At 45.9% G+C, this 13,994-nt stretch overlaps 1 protein-coding gene across 3 annotated transcripts in view; it reads right to left on the bottom strand.

Annotated features, from left to right (window-relative positions):
* Window positions 1-10,374, bottom strand: part of WWC1 (WW and C2 domain containing 1) — a 65,641-nt gene extending 55,267 nt beyond the window's left edge. Inside the window, exons 1-2 of one of the 3 annotated variants that reach the window (XM_030459287.1) lie at window positions 9,914-9,993; window positions 6,393-6,481 (exon numbers count right to left, since the gene is read on the bottom strand). Coding sequence is in view for 2 of the 3 variants with exons in the window: in XM_030459286.1 (XP_030315146.1) it covers window positions 9,914-10,032 (119 nt within the window). In the remaining variant the exon portion in view is untranslated. Of the gene's footprint in view, window positions 1-6,392; window positions 6,482-9,913 lie in introns of all 3 variants that reach the window. The other 2 variants (XM_030459286.1, XM_030459288.1) reach the window with 2 other exon arrangements.
* Window positions 10,375-13,994: the final 3,620 nt, after the last annotated feature.

Raw genomic sequence — 13,994 nt, 5'->3', positions numbered from 1 at the left:
ATTTGGCTCTGTTCAAAAAATGGGAGCAATGAGCCCCCATCTCACTGCCTTGAGGTAGAGACCACCTGGGCTCTGGCAGCAGCCAGTCATGGTGGGACACAGTCTGACATAGGACCAAGCCCTATCACCCCTAAATAGTTGCTGCCTGTTGACATGTCTAAACCAGGCTGTGAACTGTGGCATGTTCAGCTTTAGTCAAGTCTGCCTCTGATAATCAGGGTACCTTTTCCCAGTGAAAAGAACCACAACAGCACCTGACTCAAAACCAGTAGTGACCACACTAGAAATGACCACCGGCCCCATCTAAGCTGCTGTAGTCAGAACTAACATTCCAAATTGAAAAAGTGTGTACAGGAAGCTGACAGAAAATAAATAAAAAAGCACTATGGAGTATTAGCTACAGACTACTGGGTAAACAGAAATAAGAAAATTCAGTACAACATTTGCTTTAGAGATAAGAATGGCATTTACAAGGGTTGTGTGAAAACAAGCCTGCGTGGAAGACAGTTTGACTGAGCCAGGTTCCTTGGCCATATACCCCTCCCCTTTCTACTCTCACATTCTCCTCATAAAAGGATATCTTAAAGAAAGTGAGGAGCAATGCCTGAGTGTAAGAGACCAAGCAATCAAACAGTATGTGCTTTAACAAAGTATTTGCATGCAGGTTATGCTATCCTTAGCATCAAGCAAAGACCATGATGGCACATATCTTCTAAAATGAATTACCAGTGAGACAATTAAATGAGAAATTATCATATGATACTCTACGATTAATTAATGGATGACATATGATGATATGCATGACCTCTATTCAACTCTATATCCAACTCAACTGAAAAGATTATCACATTGATATTTGACAGACTGGGTTTAAGTTAAACCTGGAGTCTTCAACATTCAAATTTAAAAAGCAAAACAGAAAAGTTAGGAAGTCCAAATCATCTTTCAAAACCTTGGTGCCACAGAAAGCCAAGGGACACAGTTGCAGCCATGACATTTCATTTTCCTGCACATATAGCTTAAATTAAGATGGAATAACTCACTGAGAACTGAAAGTAGATCCTTTTTACCAGCCACACCAGCCTATGTCTAGAAAATTACTGGAAAAATTACTTCTTGAGAACCAGCTGTTAAGATGCCTAAAGCCTTCTAAGTATGTGTCCACCTAAGAACCAAACAGTCGGTAACCCATCAAGGAAATGGATCGTTTAACTTGGGTGCATAGATCTTGCAGTGTGAAATATTTACTAGTGACAGAAAAAAAAAATTCAAGTCTGTATTATTGCTTTGCTGGCTGACAAGCTATTTCAGCTAGCTGGATGAAAATGTAACAGGAATTTTAGAAAGATCTACACAAGTGGGAGTAATGCCAACTGAAGAAGAGCAAGATCAGATGTCAGGCAATTCTGAATAATATAGTGAACAGAAGAGTTTAATTTCCTTATTCTCTTCAGGGTTAACACATACGACTAATGGAATACACTACATACATGATCCAACAAAAAAAATCTGTTCAAAGTGATTTGATTACAAGTCTAATCATGCCATAACTCTGCAGTACTAAAATGTTAACTATTTTGGTTTTACACAACTCAATACAAGAAGCTTGTCTGGAACACTGTATACAGTAAAGGCCATTCAAATTTAGGCAAGCCTTACCATTTTATCTGTAAAATACTTCCTTTTCATACCAAATTCTCACTTGTGGAAAGTTTCTACTCCCACCTTACAGCAATTCAGAGTAACAGCAGCCAATGAATTTGCACCATTAACATCACTCTATTAGTCGTAGGGAGCACCTGGAAAAATCCTATAAAGAACACAGAAGCTGCTGCACCAGCAGAGGCCTTCTAAAGGAAGAAAGATCTCTGGCTAGCTGAACCTCATCAAAACAGCAAGTGTCATAAGCAGCAACCAGAAGACTGAACCAAAGTCACATGAGATGCTGTAGGACAGAAGTAGCACCATTTTGAACCAAGGTCAGGTCTGAACAGCAAAAGCCTGTCTAAAGAGCACTGCAGACATCTAAGAGCTGAAAAACAGAGCAGCATCACTAGCTGAGTACAGACCTTACCCCTGTAAGCACTGCTGCAGAATTCTCACAGCTCCCAGATGAGCAACACCAGATGCCCCAGCAATCCCACTCAACCCACCCATGAACCACAGCAGCCCTGTGGAGCTGTACCTGACAGGCTGAAGATTTCCTCTAAGAGAATGCACCCTTGGGGTAAGCAGAAATTTCAGCTCTAGAGCACCATGAAACACCCAGGCTGACTAAAGTGCAAGCAAGGAGCCCACTCTCACCTGACTGCCAGCCCCCACCAGCCCCACCCACACACCTCCAACTCCCTGGCATTTCAGCAGCTCGGAGAAAGACAGTTCTACCAACTGAGGCTGATAAGCACCTCTCAAAGGTATTCTTGCAGGCTTCTCTTTCACCTGAATCAGGCTGACTGACCCAGCTCAACCCAAGGCAGGCCACCAACCTGAGATGCTTCACAGGAAACAGAATGGATAATTTGCAGAGCTGAATCACATGTGACTGTCATACTTTCCATTATCACCCCCACACAATTTCCCCTTAAGGTAATCTGGATAAGCTAGTTAAAAACACATTGAGCCTTTCAAAGAGTCAAAATACAAGAACTTTAAGTGGCTGGGATGAAGTAGTCAGTGACATGCTCTTCACATTTATTCAGGGGTTAAATGCCACAGTCAAAAAAATTGCTGCTGACCTCCAGTACCAAACTGCCTGAGCCCCTCTAAGAGAATCTTGCAGGATCCATGCACTGGATAGCTTGGAGGCTGCATAGGGACATGGGGACAGCCTGCACAGCTGGGCCACCAGCTTGTCTTCTATCAGCTGTAGAGGCTCTGCTGCCACATGAAATCAAAAGTTGTGGGAGGCACAGGTAAAATTAACTGCAAAGTTTACCACAACACAGCTTTACAGAGCAGTTTTGGGAAAACCTACATTTTCCTGTGCTGTTCCAAGGGTCCAGAAGATTGTTTTGGCAACTGCTGGTACGCTGGAGGCCATCCTCCCTGGGGTAAGGTTGTGAGGGACAAGCCCTTGCCCTCAGGAGAATACTATCAAGGCATTTTAAGTTGGATGTGAGAAAACTGTAAGTTGGTGCAGGGCAATTTAAGGAGTCATTCACTTACATTTTAGTTCAAAAGCCTTACGGGACCACCTTGCATCCCAACTCTGCATAACGTGGATATGAATGACTGGCTTTTGCAAACCAATACTGTTTATTGCATGCTTTAAATCAATAAAGCTTTCCTCCACAGAGTAAATTACTCTAAAACAGTGATTAGGCATTTGAGTAGAACTAAATAGTTTCACTGAACAATACCATTAGTCCTGATACATCAGCTTGACATCCCAGCTAGAAAGCACTTTGTTAGAACTAATTAATCCCCACAGCACCTCTGTAAGATTGAGAAAGCAATTCATCTGGCTTAAATGTGTTGGGTACTTACACTGTAGAACATCATGGCTGAGGAGGAAGCTCCAAGTACCAGCATAAACACAGAACAAACCGGGCCAGAAGAACCCATCCAAAGTCACGTAAAACCAGAGAACACTGACAGCTGTAGGATTTGGCTTCTTTACATCTTCCCGTTATACACAAACCTCCTGTGACTTTCTAGAGATTCTTCCAGATGTCACTTGACTGGATGAGTGGCAGTGAAAGGCAGTTATTATTCTACTGGGAGCAGTTTTGTCTTTTGTTTGTTCAGCCAATTATCTGTGCATATAGTTTAGAAGGGAGGTGGGAGTGGTAACCTTAGGCTCTAGGAACAAGAGCTCTGGGTTTTATTTGAGCAGTTAAAGCTAAATTCTCACTGCCACAAGCAAAGCATGTAAACTTACTAAACAGGTCTCATGAATGGTAACCATCCAGAATAAAAAGTATTTCTCTCCAAAGAAGTGGTCTAGTTCCTATGTGGATGCAGAAGCACTTGTCTACATATCCCCTCAACTTGGCCTAGCTGCTGCCACTCTTTCATTCTTTTATTTTTTCACCTAACACTTGCCCTGCTGGAGGGGCACTCAAGGCTGCCAGGTTCAGGAAGCCAAAGAGAACATCAGCAAGACTTTTCCAAGACAGCTGTGCAATCTCTACCCCTCTTTCAGGAAGACTTGAAGTTCTCCCTTACTTGACACAGCTGAGCATCAAGTCAAGGCCAGAACATTTCACTCCTAGCAGACAAGATCAGCAGTCTCCCTACCACATGCAGGAACATGTCATGGGGTGGTGACACTCCTTGGCATGCTGAGCAGAGTGCAAGGCTAGCCTTGCAGTCACCTTCAGGAGTACAGAATATCAATCATTTACTAATAAATTCCTCCACTAACTGAGGTAGGAGCCCAGTCTGAAAAGGTAGTGTGGCAGGTCAGTGACAAGACCACCCTCAGCCACATAGTATGCATCAATTCTTTATATACAAGTTATGTCAATGAAATTTTTTGGACAAGCCTTCTCATGTCTTTCAGTAAGTCTTCTGACACAAGCTAGAAGAATTTAAGTCAGATTCAGACATGGAAAAGCTCGCTGCAAACTCATCTTCCCATAACCATGCTATGAAGACACCAGTGCAAGTATACAGTTTTAGGAGATGCTCTACACTACTGCTGGGAGTAGGGTAATTTCAGCAGGTGAAAATCTTCTCCCTGTAAAACTTGGTCAGTACAGACAGTACAATAAAATTTTTCAGCCAGAACAGTTTCTGGACTTTACTCCCTGCACCAATATGGAATATCAGCTTAAGGTGTGCCATCAGCATAGCCACCAAGCATTTACATTAAAAAGCTGCATAGATGAACAAAGCTTTACATTTTTCTTTTTCCACATGTCCCAAAGGGCAAACAAAATTTTTTTAGTAGTTCTGAAGCCACTGCCAACATCTTCTGCCACTACACATGTGCATACCACACTTTTACCATCAATATCTTTGTTAAAAAGCAGCACCAACCTGAAGGGAGTTTGCACAAGTGAGGACGAACCCTGTCTCTGATGGCAGTCTCCAAAGTTATCAATACATCCTAGCAACCACAGGCTTGTCTGTGGAGCCTCAGGGAAAAAAAAAAAAACACAACAAAAAACCCAACCAACCAAACAGAGAAATCAAGTTTAATTTTTCATAACTGAAGAGGCCTGATTGATTTTAGCTCCAATTCACTTTTTCCACTCTGTTAATTCATCTTGAAAGTCTCTTGACATTAGTAACGATGTTTTTAAAGTGCTATATATTAGTACTTATATAAACTAATTGATTTTTATTTAATGTGGGGGAGGGGGAAAAAAAATCTAAGAACAGCACAAGCCCTATACATTAAAACACTCATTCCCAGAGATGGCACTTCGAGCAGTTTGAAGACTTCATTTCTGTCACTTGCTTCTGTACTCATGGAAAATGGTTATTGACAGCACACATTAAACTACCCATTTTTTTCAAAATAATCAGCTATTTTTGGGAATGTAAACATGAGAAGGCAGCAGATTCACATAAATGACAGGGTGTTTGGCTAGCTATCATCTAAGAAAGGCAACAGCAAGCATAAAACTAGCAGCCTTGAATTGCATGACCTACACTGCTGCCAGTGATGAAAGAAAAAAAGCCATGGGAGAGAAGTTCTCCATCTGAAATTTCTCATTTCTCCTCACTGATTATCACCTACAGAAATGCACAGCTCCTTTTATTCTTCCTGCTTTTTGTTGCTCTCAGTTCTTCTAGCCCTTCCATTTTAAATATCTTGCACATTTAAATTAGGTATATTTAGCTACAGTTATGCTATAGGCAAATAATCCAAGTACTGGACAGTTGTATGTGAAATTTTAGCATGATGATCACATTTACATTTTTTTTAATAAAGATATTTTGGAAATCAAGCTTGCAGAGCAGGCTGATGCTAAAAAGCTTCAAGATCAGAATAATGCAGGAGAAAGAAAATACCCAGCAGTATTTCACATGAAGACTAGAAGGCAGACCTAGAGAGACATGACTAGATGACTGTCCTCAATGACATGCCTAACTTTTCCTCAGCAAGATCCTCAGGCTCAGCAAACCTCAATCTTCTGCAATAAATCTGTTGCCCTGACTGTTTCAAAAGCTCAATAGTCTTCTACATGTGACAACATACACACATATTGGCCCTGAGACCTGGCGAATCTCTTCCCTAATTCTCCTCACCAAAGCTCTGCTTTATAGGTTCAGACTGGAAAAACCTCCATATGGAGTATGAAGGGATTTCAGAGAGGACCTGCAGAATCTAGGCTTTCATTTAATAAACAGCTCCAACCCTTTACAGCATGAAGGGCCACCAAGACACTGCTGCTTCCCACAACTGAAAACATCTGCTGCTGTTCAGCAGCTTCACTGACCTTAGGCTAGAAGCGCTCCTGTTTCACTAAGACTTCACCCTCAACAGGATCCCAGTGATTGTGGTAAAATGAGATGTTGTCAGCTCCATCTACAACAACAGAAAAAACTGCTTATACCACCATGCCAGTGGGAAGAGTATGTGAAAAAAATATTCGAGTGTGTCGTGGTCCATAACTATTTTTTATTTTCAATGCATCCACATTACAGAGTGGGACATGTTATCAGGCACCCTCCCATTGCTCAGTGCATCAGGAAGCCTCAGGGTTGAAAGCCAAGAGAGAAAAAACTATGTTCTGCAAAGACAGCTTGAGGGAGATTTAAGGTTCCCCTAACATCAAGGCAAAGAACCCAAGGACAGCACACCCACCAGAACAGACATCCACCTCCAACTCTCAAGTCTGATCAAAGCAGAAATCTCACTTAGGGAACTCTGTTGGTGCAATTCCTTATTGTCAGTGATGGTTAAGAACAGGCAGCAGCTGCTGCTGCTGTTTCTGAGATACCATTCTTATTTTGAGCACAGCAGCTTACAGTGCAGATGCACTCCCTGTGCTAAAAAAGCAGCTGGGACAAGCCTCTGCTATCTTTTACCAAATGGTACCCCCGGGTGCATACATGAAAGATCATGCACACTTTTGAATCTCAGAATGACAGATTTCTTCCCCTACCTCATTAAGGTTTGAGCTCCCATTGCACTGTAACCAAATCCTGAATTACCCAATTTCAAACCAATTTACCAAATAAAGTCAGCTGTGTGAGCTTCCTTCTACACAAGGAAAAGCACACTTGGTTTTACCACCCTTTCCCCCTCCCAATCTGGCCACTAGAACTGCTGTTATACCACACCCCAGGTACAGTAGCTGTCAGGTCACAACATTCTTCAGACAACTTAATTTTCCAAAATGTTCCAACATCCACAGACTTTCCAGGACTTCCTTGAGCTCTAGTATAGCCTTAAAAGGCATCACTTGAGTCGGGTCACACAGGAGAGTAACATGCCACCAGGTGCCATTGACTTCCTACTAGCAAAGTCTAATGGCCCCTCTTACCAACAGCTCACCTGCCAGCCTGGTGTCATGCGTCACAGGAGAGCTGGAAACCCACCAGCCACAGCAGCTTCACCAGCCCAGCTTTTAATTTCTAACAGTCCAAGGCCAGCTGAGGTCCCACCTTTCACCCCTGCCCCCCTTCCTTGCTGATGACACCCCCCTGCACACCAGGCTTGCCTCCCTAGCAGCCAGATAAACCCACCTCAGTTAGCACACTACAAATCTGACACCAACTCTTGTGACAAAAAAAACCCAAAACCAAACAGGTAAGCCCATGCCCTGAAGCTAGATGGCATCCCTGCTTGTGTTTATTTCCATTAAATTAAGCCAGAATGAAAGATTCAGGGAAGGTTTAAAAACATGTCTGTCCTATCGTTATTACTTAAATAAACTGATTGAGTGTTGCACAAGCACAGTCTCACTGACAAGCAGCTGCATTCAGAGTGAACCCCAACACACACATGTTCTTCCACATCTCTCAAACTTAAGGTTTTACAGTCTTGTTTCCCGTATCTGCTGCTTTTTGCTGGCTATAAGACTGCATATGCAACCGTAGCACCCAGAGAGCAATATAGCAAATAAGTAAACCAGCCTCTCAGCTCCAGCAATTTTAAAGATTACTTGTAAAAGGCAAGGGCTACACATTTTTAAACATAAAATTGCCTGATAAATTCAACCATCAGTGCATAAATCCAAGTTCACCTACTGCATGGAGTAGTTACAACTTCAGCTGGTGAGAAGTTTCCCACAAGCTGGAGGGAATCCACAGACAGTGATAATTAGTGGAGAGAGAAAATTCTCTTATGCCAGAGCAGGGCTCCAACTCCTACAAGCATATGGTCCCCCAGGTAGGGTTAAGTGTTGTCACACAGTTGTTCTAGTGCTGGACCAATAAACTCTCTGAAACCTTGACGATTTTCAGGGCTAGTGTCCAGTACAGCTCACTTCCTTAGTAGCTACTGATGATGACTCAGAGGCAAAGCTCATCAGGGCCATGTGTATTGAGGTGTTTTTCTATGTGCACAAAAATATGTTACGTGATACAAGTTACCAGTACATAAAGTACACATTTAGACATTTGGGTCATTTCTCAAGTCACTAACCAGACACAGGAGAGATTTTTTATAAGCCAGTATATCTCACTTGCCTTCATTAACTGTAACAAAATGAAGATGCCAGAAAAGCAGCCCTAATTTAAGGTAGCACTGAGTGTTCTGAAGGTTAAAAATACACTTGGAAATAACAGTTACTTGCCCTGTGGTACAGCCACATCTCTGAAACAGAAGCCTCAAAACAAGTTCCAAATGCCCATCATACAGCAGGTTACATTTGTGTGCAGTACACACAAGGATTATTCCTGGAATGCAGAACACTCCTTGAAATGCTGTAAAACTGGACAATCATTCACTTCTGTATTTAAGAAAGAAAACACCCAAGTAAAACTGGGGAGGAAAAACAAAGTACAGGTGTCCCCTCAACAATGGAAGCCCCTTCAGGGGGCTGAGACAAGATCAAGAGAGGAAAACAAAATAAGAAATTACACTAGCTACCCTGCAACGATAACACACACTGTCAGATGGGAGAAGTGTGTAACATTTATCAACAACAGACTGCATATTCAGATTGTTGGAACTTCCAGACGAACAAGATGAGTCTTGGAGATGCTGTGCCCAGGAACTTCAGCTAACAGAGCACTAAATGTGAAATTTAAAAACTTGAGATTTCACCAGTGATCCAGACAAGCTTCCTGCACGCCCGCGCTACCGTACCCTGGCTTACCACAACCACCTCAAGCACGGAACTAGAACATGCCAGGACCAGAGTGCTGCTTGGAAAACTATCTGGATCTTGAACAATAGACCGTTTTCTGTTTCTCTCACTTTTAAAGCCAGCAATATGGGGGAAGATCTCAGCCGAGCAAGCAGGAGCCCAAGGAGATTGCTAGGAAGCAGAAAGAAGACAGGGGGTGACCACGCTCACGAGAGCCACTGGGGGCCACGGCGCACGATACGACTCACCGACACCCGAGAACCCCCCGCAGCCCCCCTTCCCGCCGAGCCAGCACTGCTCGGGGGGAACTAGGGGGGCTCCACACCCCGAGGGAGCCAAGGACAGCGGTCAGTGCAGGTCTGCACGGAGCCTGGGGACGGGAAAGGAGGCGAGGGGGACGCCGTGAAGGGCAGAACAACCGTAGCAAATCTCACCAACCTCCCCCACTCTCCCACCTCCCGACCGATGCGTAGGTGCCCAGCCCGCAGCCAGACCCACGGGGAACGACAAAGGCGCCCCATCCGGCTCCCCGCGGAGCCGAGTGCCACCCCCGAACCCGGGTACAGCCGCACGTATCGACCGACCAGGCAACTCGGGAGCGAGTAGAGCCCGCGCCGAGGAGCCCTGCGACAGGCACACCGCAGCCGAGGTTCCCGGATCGGAGCCTCCTGCGCCCCTAGCCGCCCGGCCCCGCCGCTCACCTGTCCCGGGGGTCGACCCAGCTGGTGGTGCGGCTACCGTGGTCGATGTAGTACACCTTTCCGTCGTAGTCCCGCGCCTCCTCCCAGCCCTCGGGCAGGGGCAGCTCCTTCCGCGGCATCGTCCCCACCGCCGGCCTCGCCGCCCCATTCACCGCTCGGCTCCGCGCCGGAGCGGCAGCGGGGTCCGGCCCCGGTTCTGGCCTCCCCTCCTGCGAGCAGCGACGACCACTGCGACAGCCGCGACGGCGACGGCCCAGCCGGGCAAGAGCGAGCCACCGCCGGGCAGCCTCACAAGCTGGCCCCGCGACGGGGGCGGAGCCGGGCTGAGGCGGGCAGAGGAGTCCGAAGCAGCGCCGCGGCGGGGGCGGTCCGGGGAGGGCGGTCGGTCAGCCCTGCGGCGCGGGAGGCCCCAGCCCCTCACGCCTCCACTTCCTGCTCGACCGGCGGAGGCCCGGGGCGGCCCCGCCCAAAACCCCGCGGCGCGCCCCGCCCCCTGGAGGCCCCGCCCCCATGGTAACACCGCCCCATGGTGGCCCCGCCCCGCCGTCGCGCGCAGGAGAGCGCCCCCTGCCGGCGGGATGGGGGGGGTACTTGCTGCGGGGCGGGCGCGCGCGGGGAGGTGGCCGGGTGGGGGTAAGGGGGGGGAAAGCAAGGGGAAGGGACAAGGAGGGTCCTGCGGCGGCACCGGGGCTCGGTCTTTAAGACACTGTTGCGGGTGGGAAGCTGCAAGGCCAAAGCCCGCACGCTGCGGTTATCACCACTCTCTTGCGCACGAAGGCCTGCGGCACAGCTCAGCCCCTGCGAGGAGAAACGAAGGAGGTGGTGGAGGGAGTGCCCAGATGTACAGAGCAGGCCGCCCCAAGGGCTCGGGCTGGTTGGGTGTTGAGGTGCTGGCACTTGCAGCAACACAGATGCTAACTTGCCTACAGCCAGGCACCAGCCCTCAGGAGTGCGGGCCCCCAGCGTTGCAGTGTCTGCGGCTGTGCAGGGATCCCCAGCAGCACAGGCCCCCCCTCCCAAACCAGCACAGGGACCCCCAGGTGGGCTCCCCCCAGGTGCTGCTGCTGCCATCGTCCTTTGCCATCGGTAAGCCAACAGCCACGGGAGCTGACTGCAGGGTGTCCTTGAGGGTGATACTGGTGACTTTTCAATGTATATAGTTTTGAGAATTAAAGTTCTTTGAAGCTAGGTGTGAAGATACAGTGAAACCCTGGGCAGAAGGCAGGGTTATAAAGATGTTAGGAGAGCATAAGGAAGATCCCAGATCCAAGGCACAAGCCAGCAGGTGGGTGATGGTTGCAGCCCTGTGTGGACATTGCCCTTTCCAGAGCAGGTTGCTTCCTGGCTCAGGGGTCACCAGTACCTGAGAGTGACTGGAGCAGTTGCAGTGCAGTATGGAAGGAGCTATGAAAACGTGCCCTCTCAAGCACTGATCCCTACAGATCAGTGATTTAGGCTTGAACAGAATGGCCACAATAAAATGTCACAGTAAAAGCTCAAGAGATGGCACAGGATCAGGCCACGAGCTGATGACCTGCACAGCATGGTGATGAGAGGGCCTCATTCTCACAGAATGAGAGCTTGAATTTTCCCCAGGGAGCACCAGTTGATGCCAGTTTCCTGCTATCAAGGCTGGTGAGATAAAAAAAACCCAAATAAACAAACAAACAAAAAAACCCCACAAGTTTTGTAGAGCTCCAGCTATTGAAAGAGCAGAATGGAGCAGGGATCCCTGCCAAGCACAGGCGTGGAAAAGGAAACTGGAGGATATGAAGAGGGGAGGCCCAAAGGGCTGGAGAGTAGAAATATAAGCAAGCAAGACAATTAGAAATAACATCTCATTTTTGTTCCAGATTTTGAGAGTAAGATAACTTGTTTCAGGCTTTCTGATGGGCTGCTGGGAGTCAGAACTTTGAGGTCTCTGGAGACCAAAGCAGAATGCAGTAGCAGTTGCCTGACAAAGTGGCTGCGCGGGGAAGAAAATTAAGACAAAACTGTAAGGGAGGCATTTGGAAAACAGCCCAATTTAACCCCATTTTATCTAAAGCCAGATCTTAAGGGGGCCACTAAATGTTGCTTCTATGAACAGGACCACAGACAAGGCTTTAAAAATAATAATAAAAGAAAAATGAGGGAATAAACATACTGTCTACAACTCTAAATGAGGCTTGTGGTTGCTTTTGGAAATGAAGACTTGGGAGGACTGGGAGCATTGCCGCTCCAGTGAGCAGACACCAGTATCACCAGGAGTCCTGGGCTGATGCCAGCAGAGTGCAATGGATTTCTGTGGGGCACTGGGCTAGTTGCTGCAGCCGGCCATCATTTTTTCTTTCCTGCTTTTAAGCTTCTGCACAGTGTTTCTCTCTTTGTAAAACACTCAGCAATGTACTAAAGACATTTAACAGGGGAACTGTAACTATCGAAAAAATCAACAACAGCTCATCCATCACCTCCCAGCAGCCGCTCTTTGCGGACATTGTTCCCCTGTCACCCCCACCCCACCCTGAGAGCACCCCTACCCTGGCCACCCCCCCCTACCACCCATGGACGGTTCCTGCATGAAGGAGCTCCTGGCAATGTAGGAAGGGATACAAGGTCAGTGCCAGCATAAAAAGTGAGAACACTTTAGTGAGAAAAGTGAGAAAAATGTATTTTCTAGTTCCTTTATTTGTAATCTTACGTTCAAGCACAGAGATACTTCCATTTCATTTTAACGTGTTTTTTCAAGTTTTCTGAACATGTGTAAATCACATAGAGAAAGGTTTATATAAAGAAGCTAATGAATACCTTCTCTTTTCCAGACATCATCAGCTGTGTTTATGAAAAAAGTAATTGTGCAAATCTTTTTTTATAATTGCTTTTAAAATAAACACACTGTAAAAACAGTTTCAGGTAGTTCTGACTCAAGTCAAAAGATCTTATTTTTCCCACCCCCTTTCTTAACTCAAAAAAACCCAAAGCAAAACCACCTCTCATTGAACCATATTAAGTTATGAATGTAATCAGGAATGTGCATATGGTAACTTACTCCCTTTTACCACTTATACTCACAACAAAAGAATTCAGCATTATCAGAGTCTGTTTGAACTGTACCGCAGTAAACAAACAGGTGGTTGTTTTCACATGAGCAAAGAAAGGGAAGGTCTGTTTGATAGGTAAGCTCTTACCTATGTGAAAAAGAAGAACAGAGCAGAGAACAAAGTCTGCAGAAACCTTTCTTCTGCCCCGGGGTCAATGTCTCCAGCATGACCTCATGTGGTGCACGGCTCCATCCCATCCAGCTTTGCGGAGTTCACAACAGGCTGGCTGACAAATTATTCAGTAACAAGAGCAACCATTTTCTGATGGTGATTTCTGTTTCCAAGAAGCTTGGTTGCTTGCTGCTTGTTTGTTTGTTGTTTTTTTTTTTTCCTAATGCACTGAAAAGTCTGTATTTTTGTACTCAGCTCTTGAAACTCTATTATTAATTGACTGAATAACCAAACTACAGATGTCAAAAGCTGCCAAACCACAATATTGGTCAGTATCTTAGCATGTCTGAACTGAAATAGGAGGAAAAATGAGTTTAAATGCAAATTGCTAGTGAACAAATACATGTAACTGAAATACCATATTTTGGTTAACGCCTCCGGTACTGTTCTACTTGAAACAATATAATCTCTGCTGAGGGTTACCTTAACCATCTAGAGAGACCCTCCTCCCCACGCTGCTCACCCCCAAATTGTATGTCAATTTTTTTCAGTTTCTAAATGGCATTTTAATTTTTCAAAAAAGGCAAAACCAGGTTCGTAAAGATGGAAATATTCAATTCAAAAGTACCCCAAAGCCTTTCTGCTTTCAGAAGTTGTTTCAAGCCTGGCTGGCAGAGCTGAGGTGCCCACCGAGCAATGGAAGAGTGCACCTGCTGTCCTTGACAGTCCCAACATAAAAGGAACTTTCTGTCAACATTAGCAAAGCTGCTTCATTTGTTTCCTTTGTAACTACTGCTTAAAAGGAGGCCCTCAAAAACAAAACAAAACAAAACAAAAAACCCCACAACCAAACAACAAGCAAACCCCAAAACAAACAAAAAGGAGCAGAC

This window comes from Calypte anna, chromosome 13 (genome assembly GCF_003957555.1).
Source record: "Calypte anna isolate BGI_N300 chromosome 13, bCalAnn1_v1.p, whole genome shotgun sequence".
In the NCBI taxonomy this organism is placed as follows: domain Eukaryota; kingdom Metazoa; phylum Chordata; class Aves; order Apodiformes; family Trochilidae; genus Calypte; species Calypte anna.
This window is presented reverse-complemented; position numbering and strand designations above follow the sequence as displayed.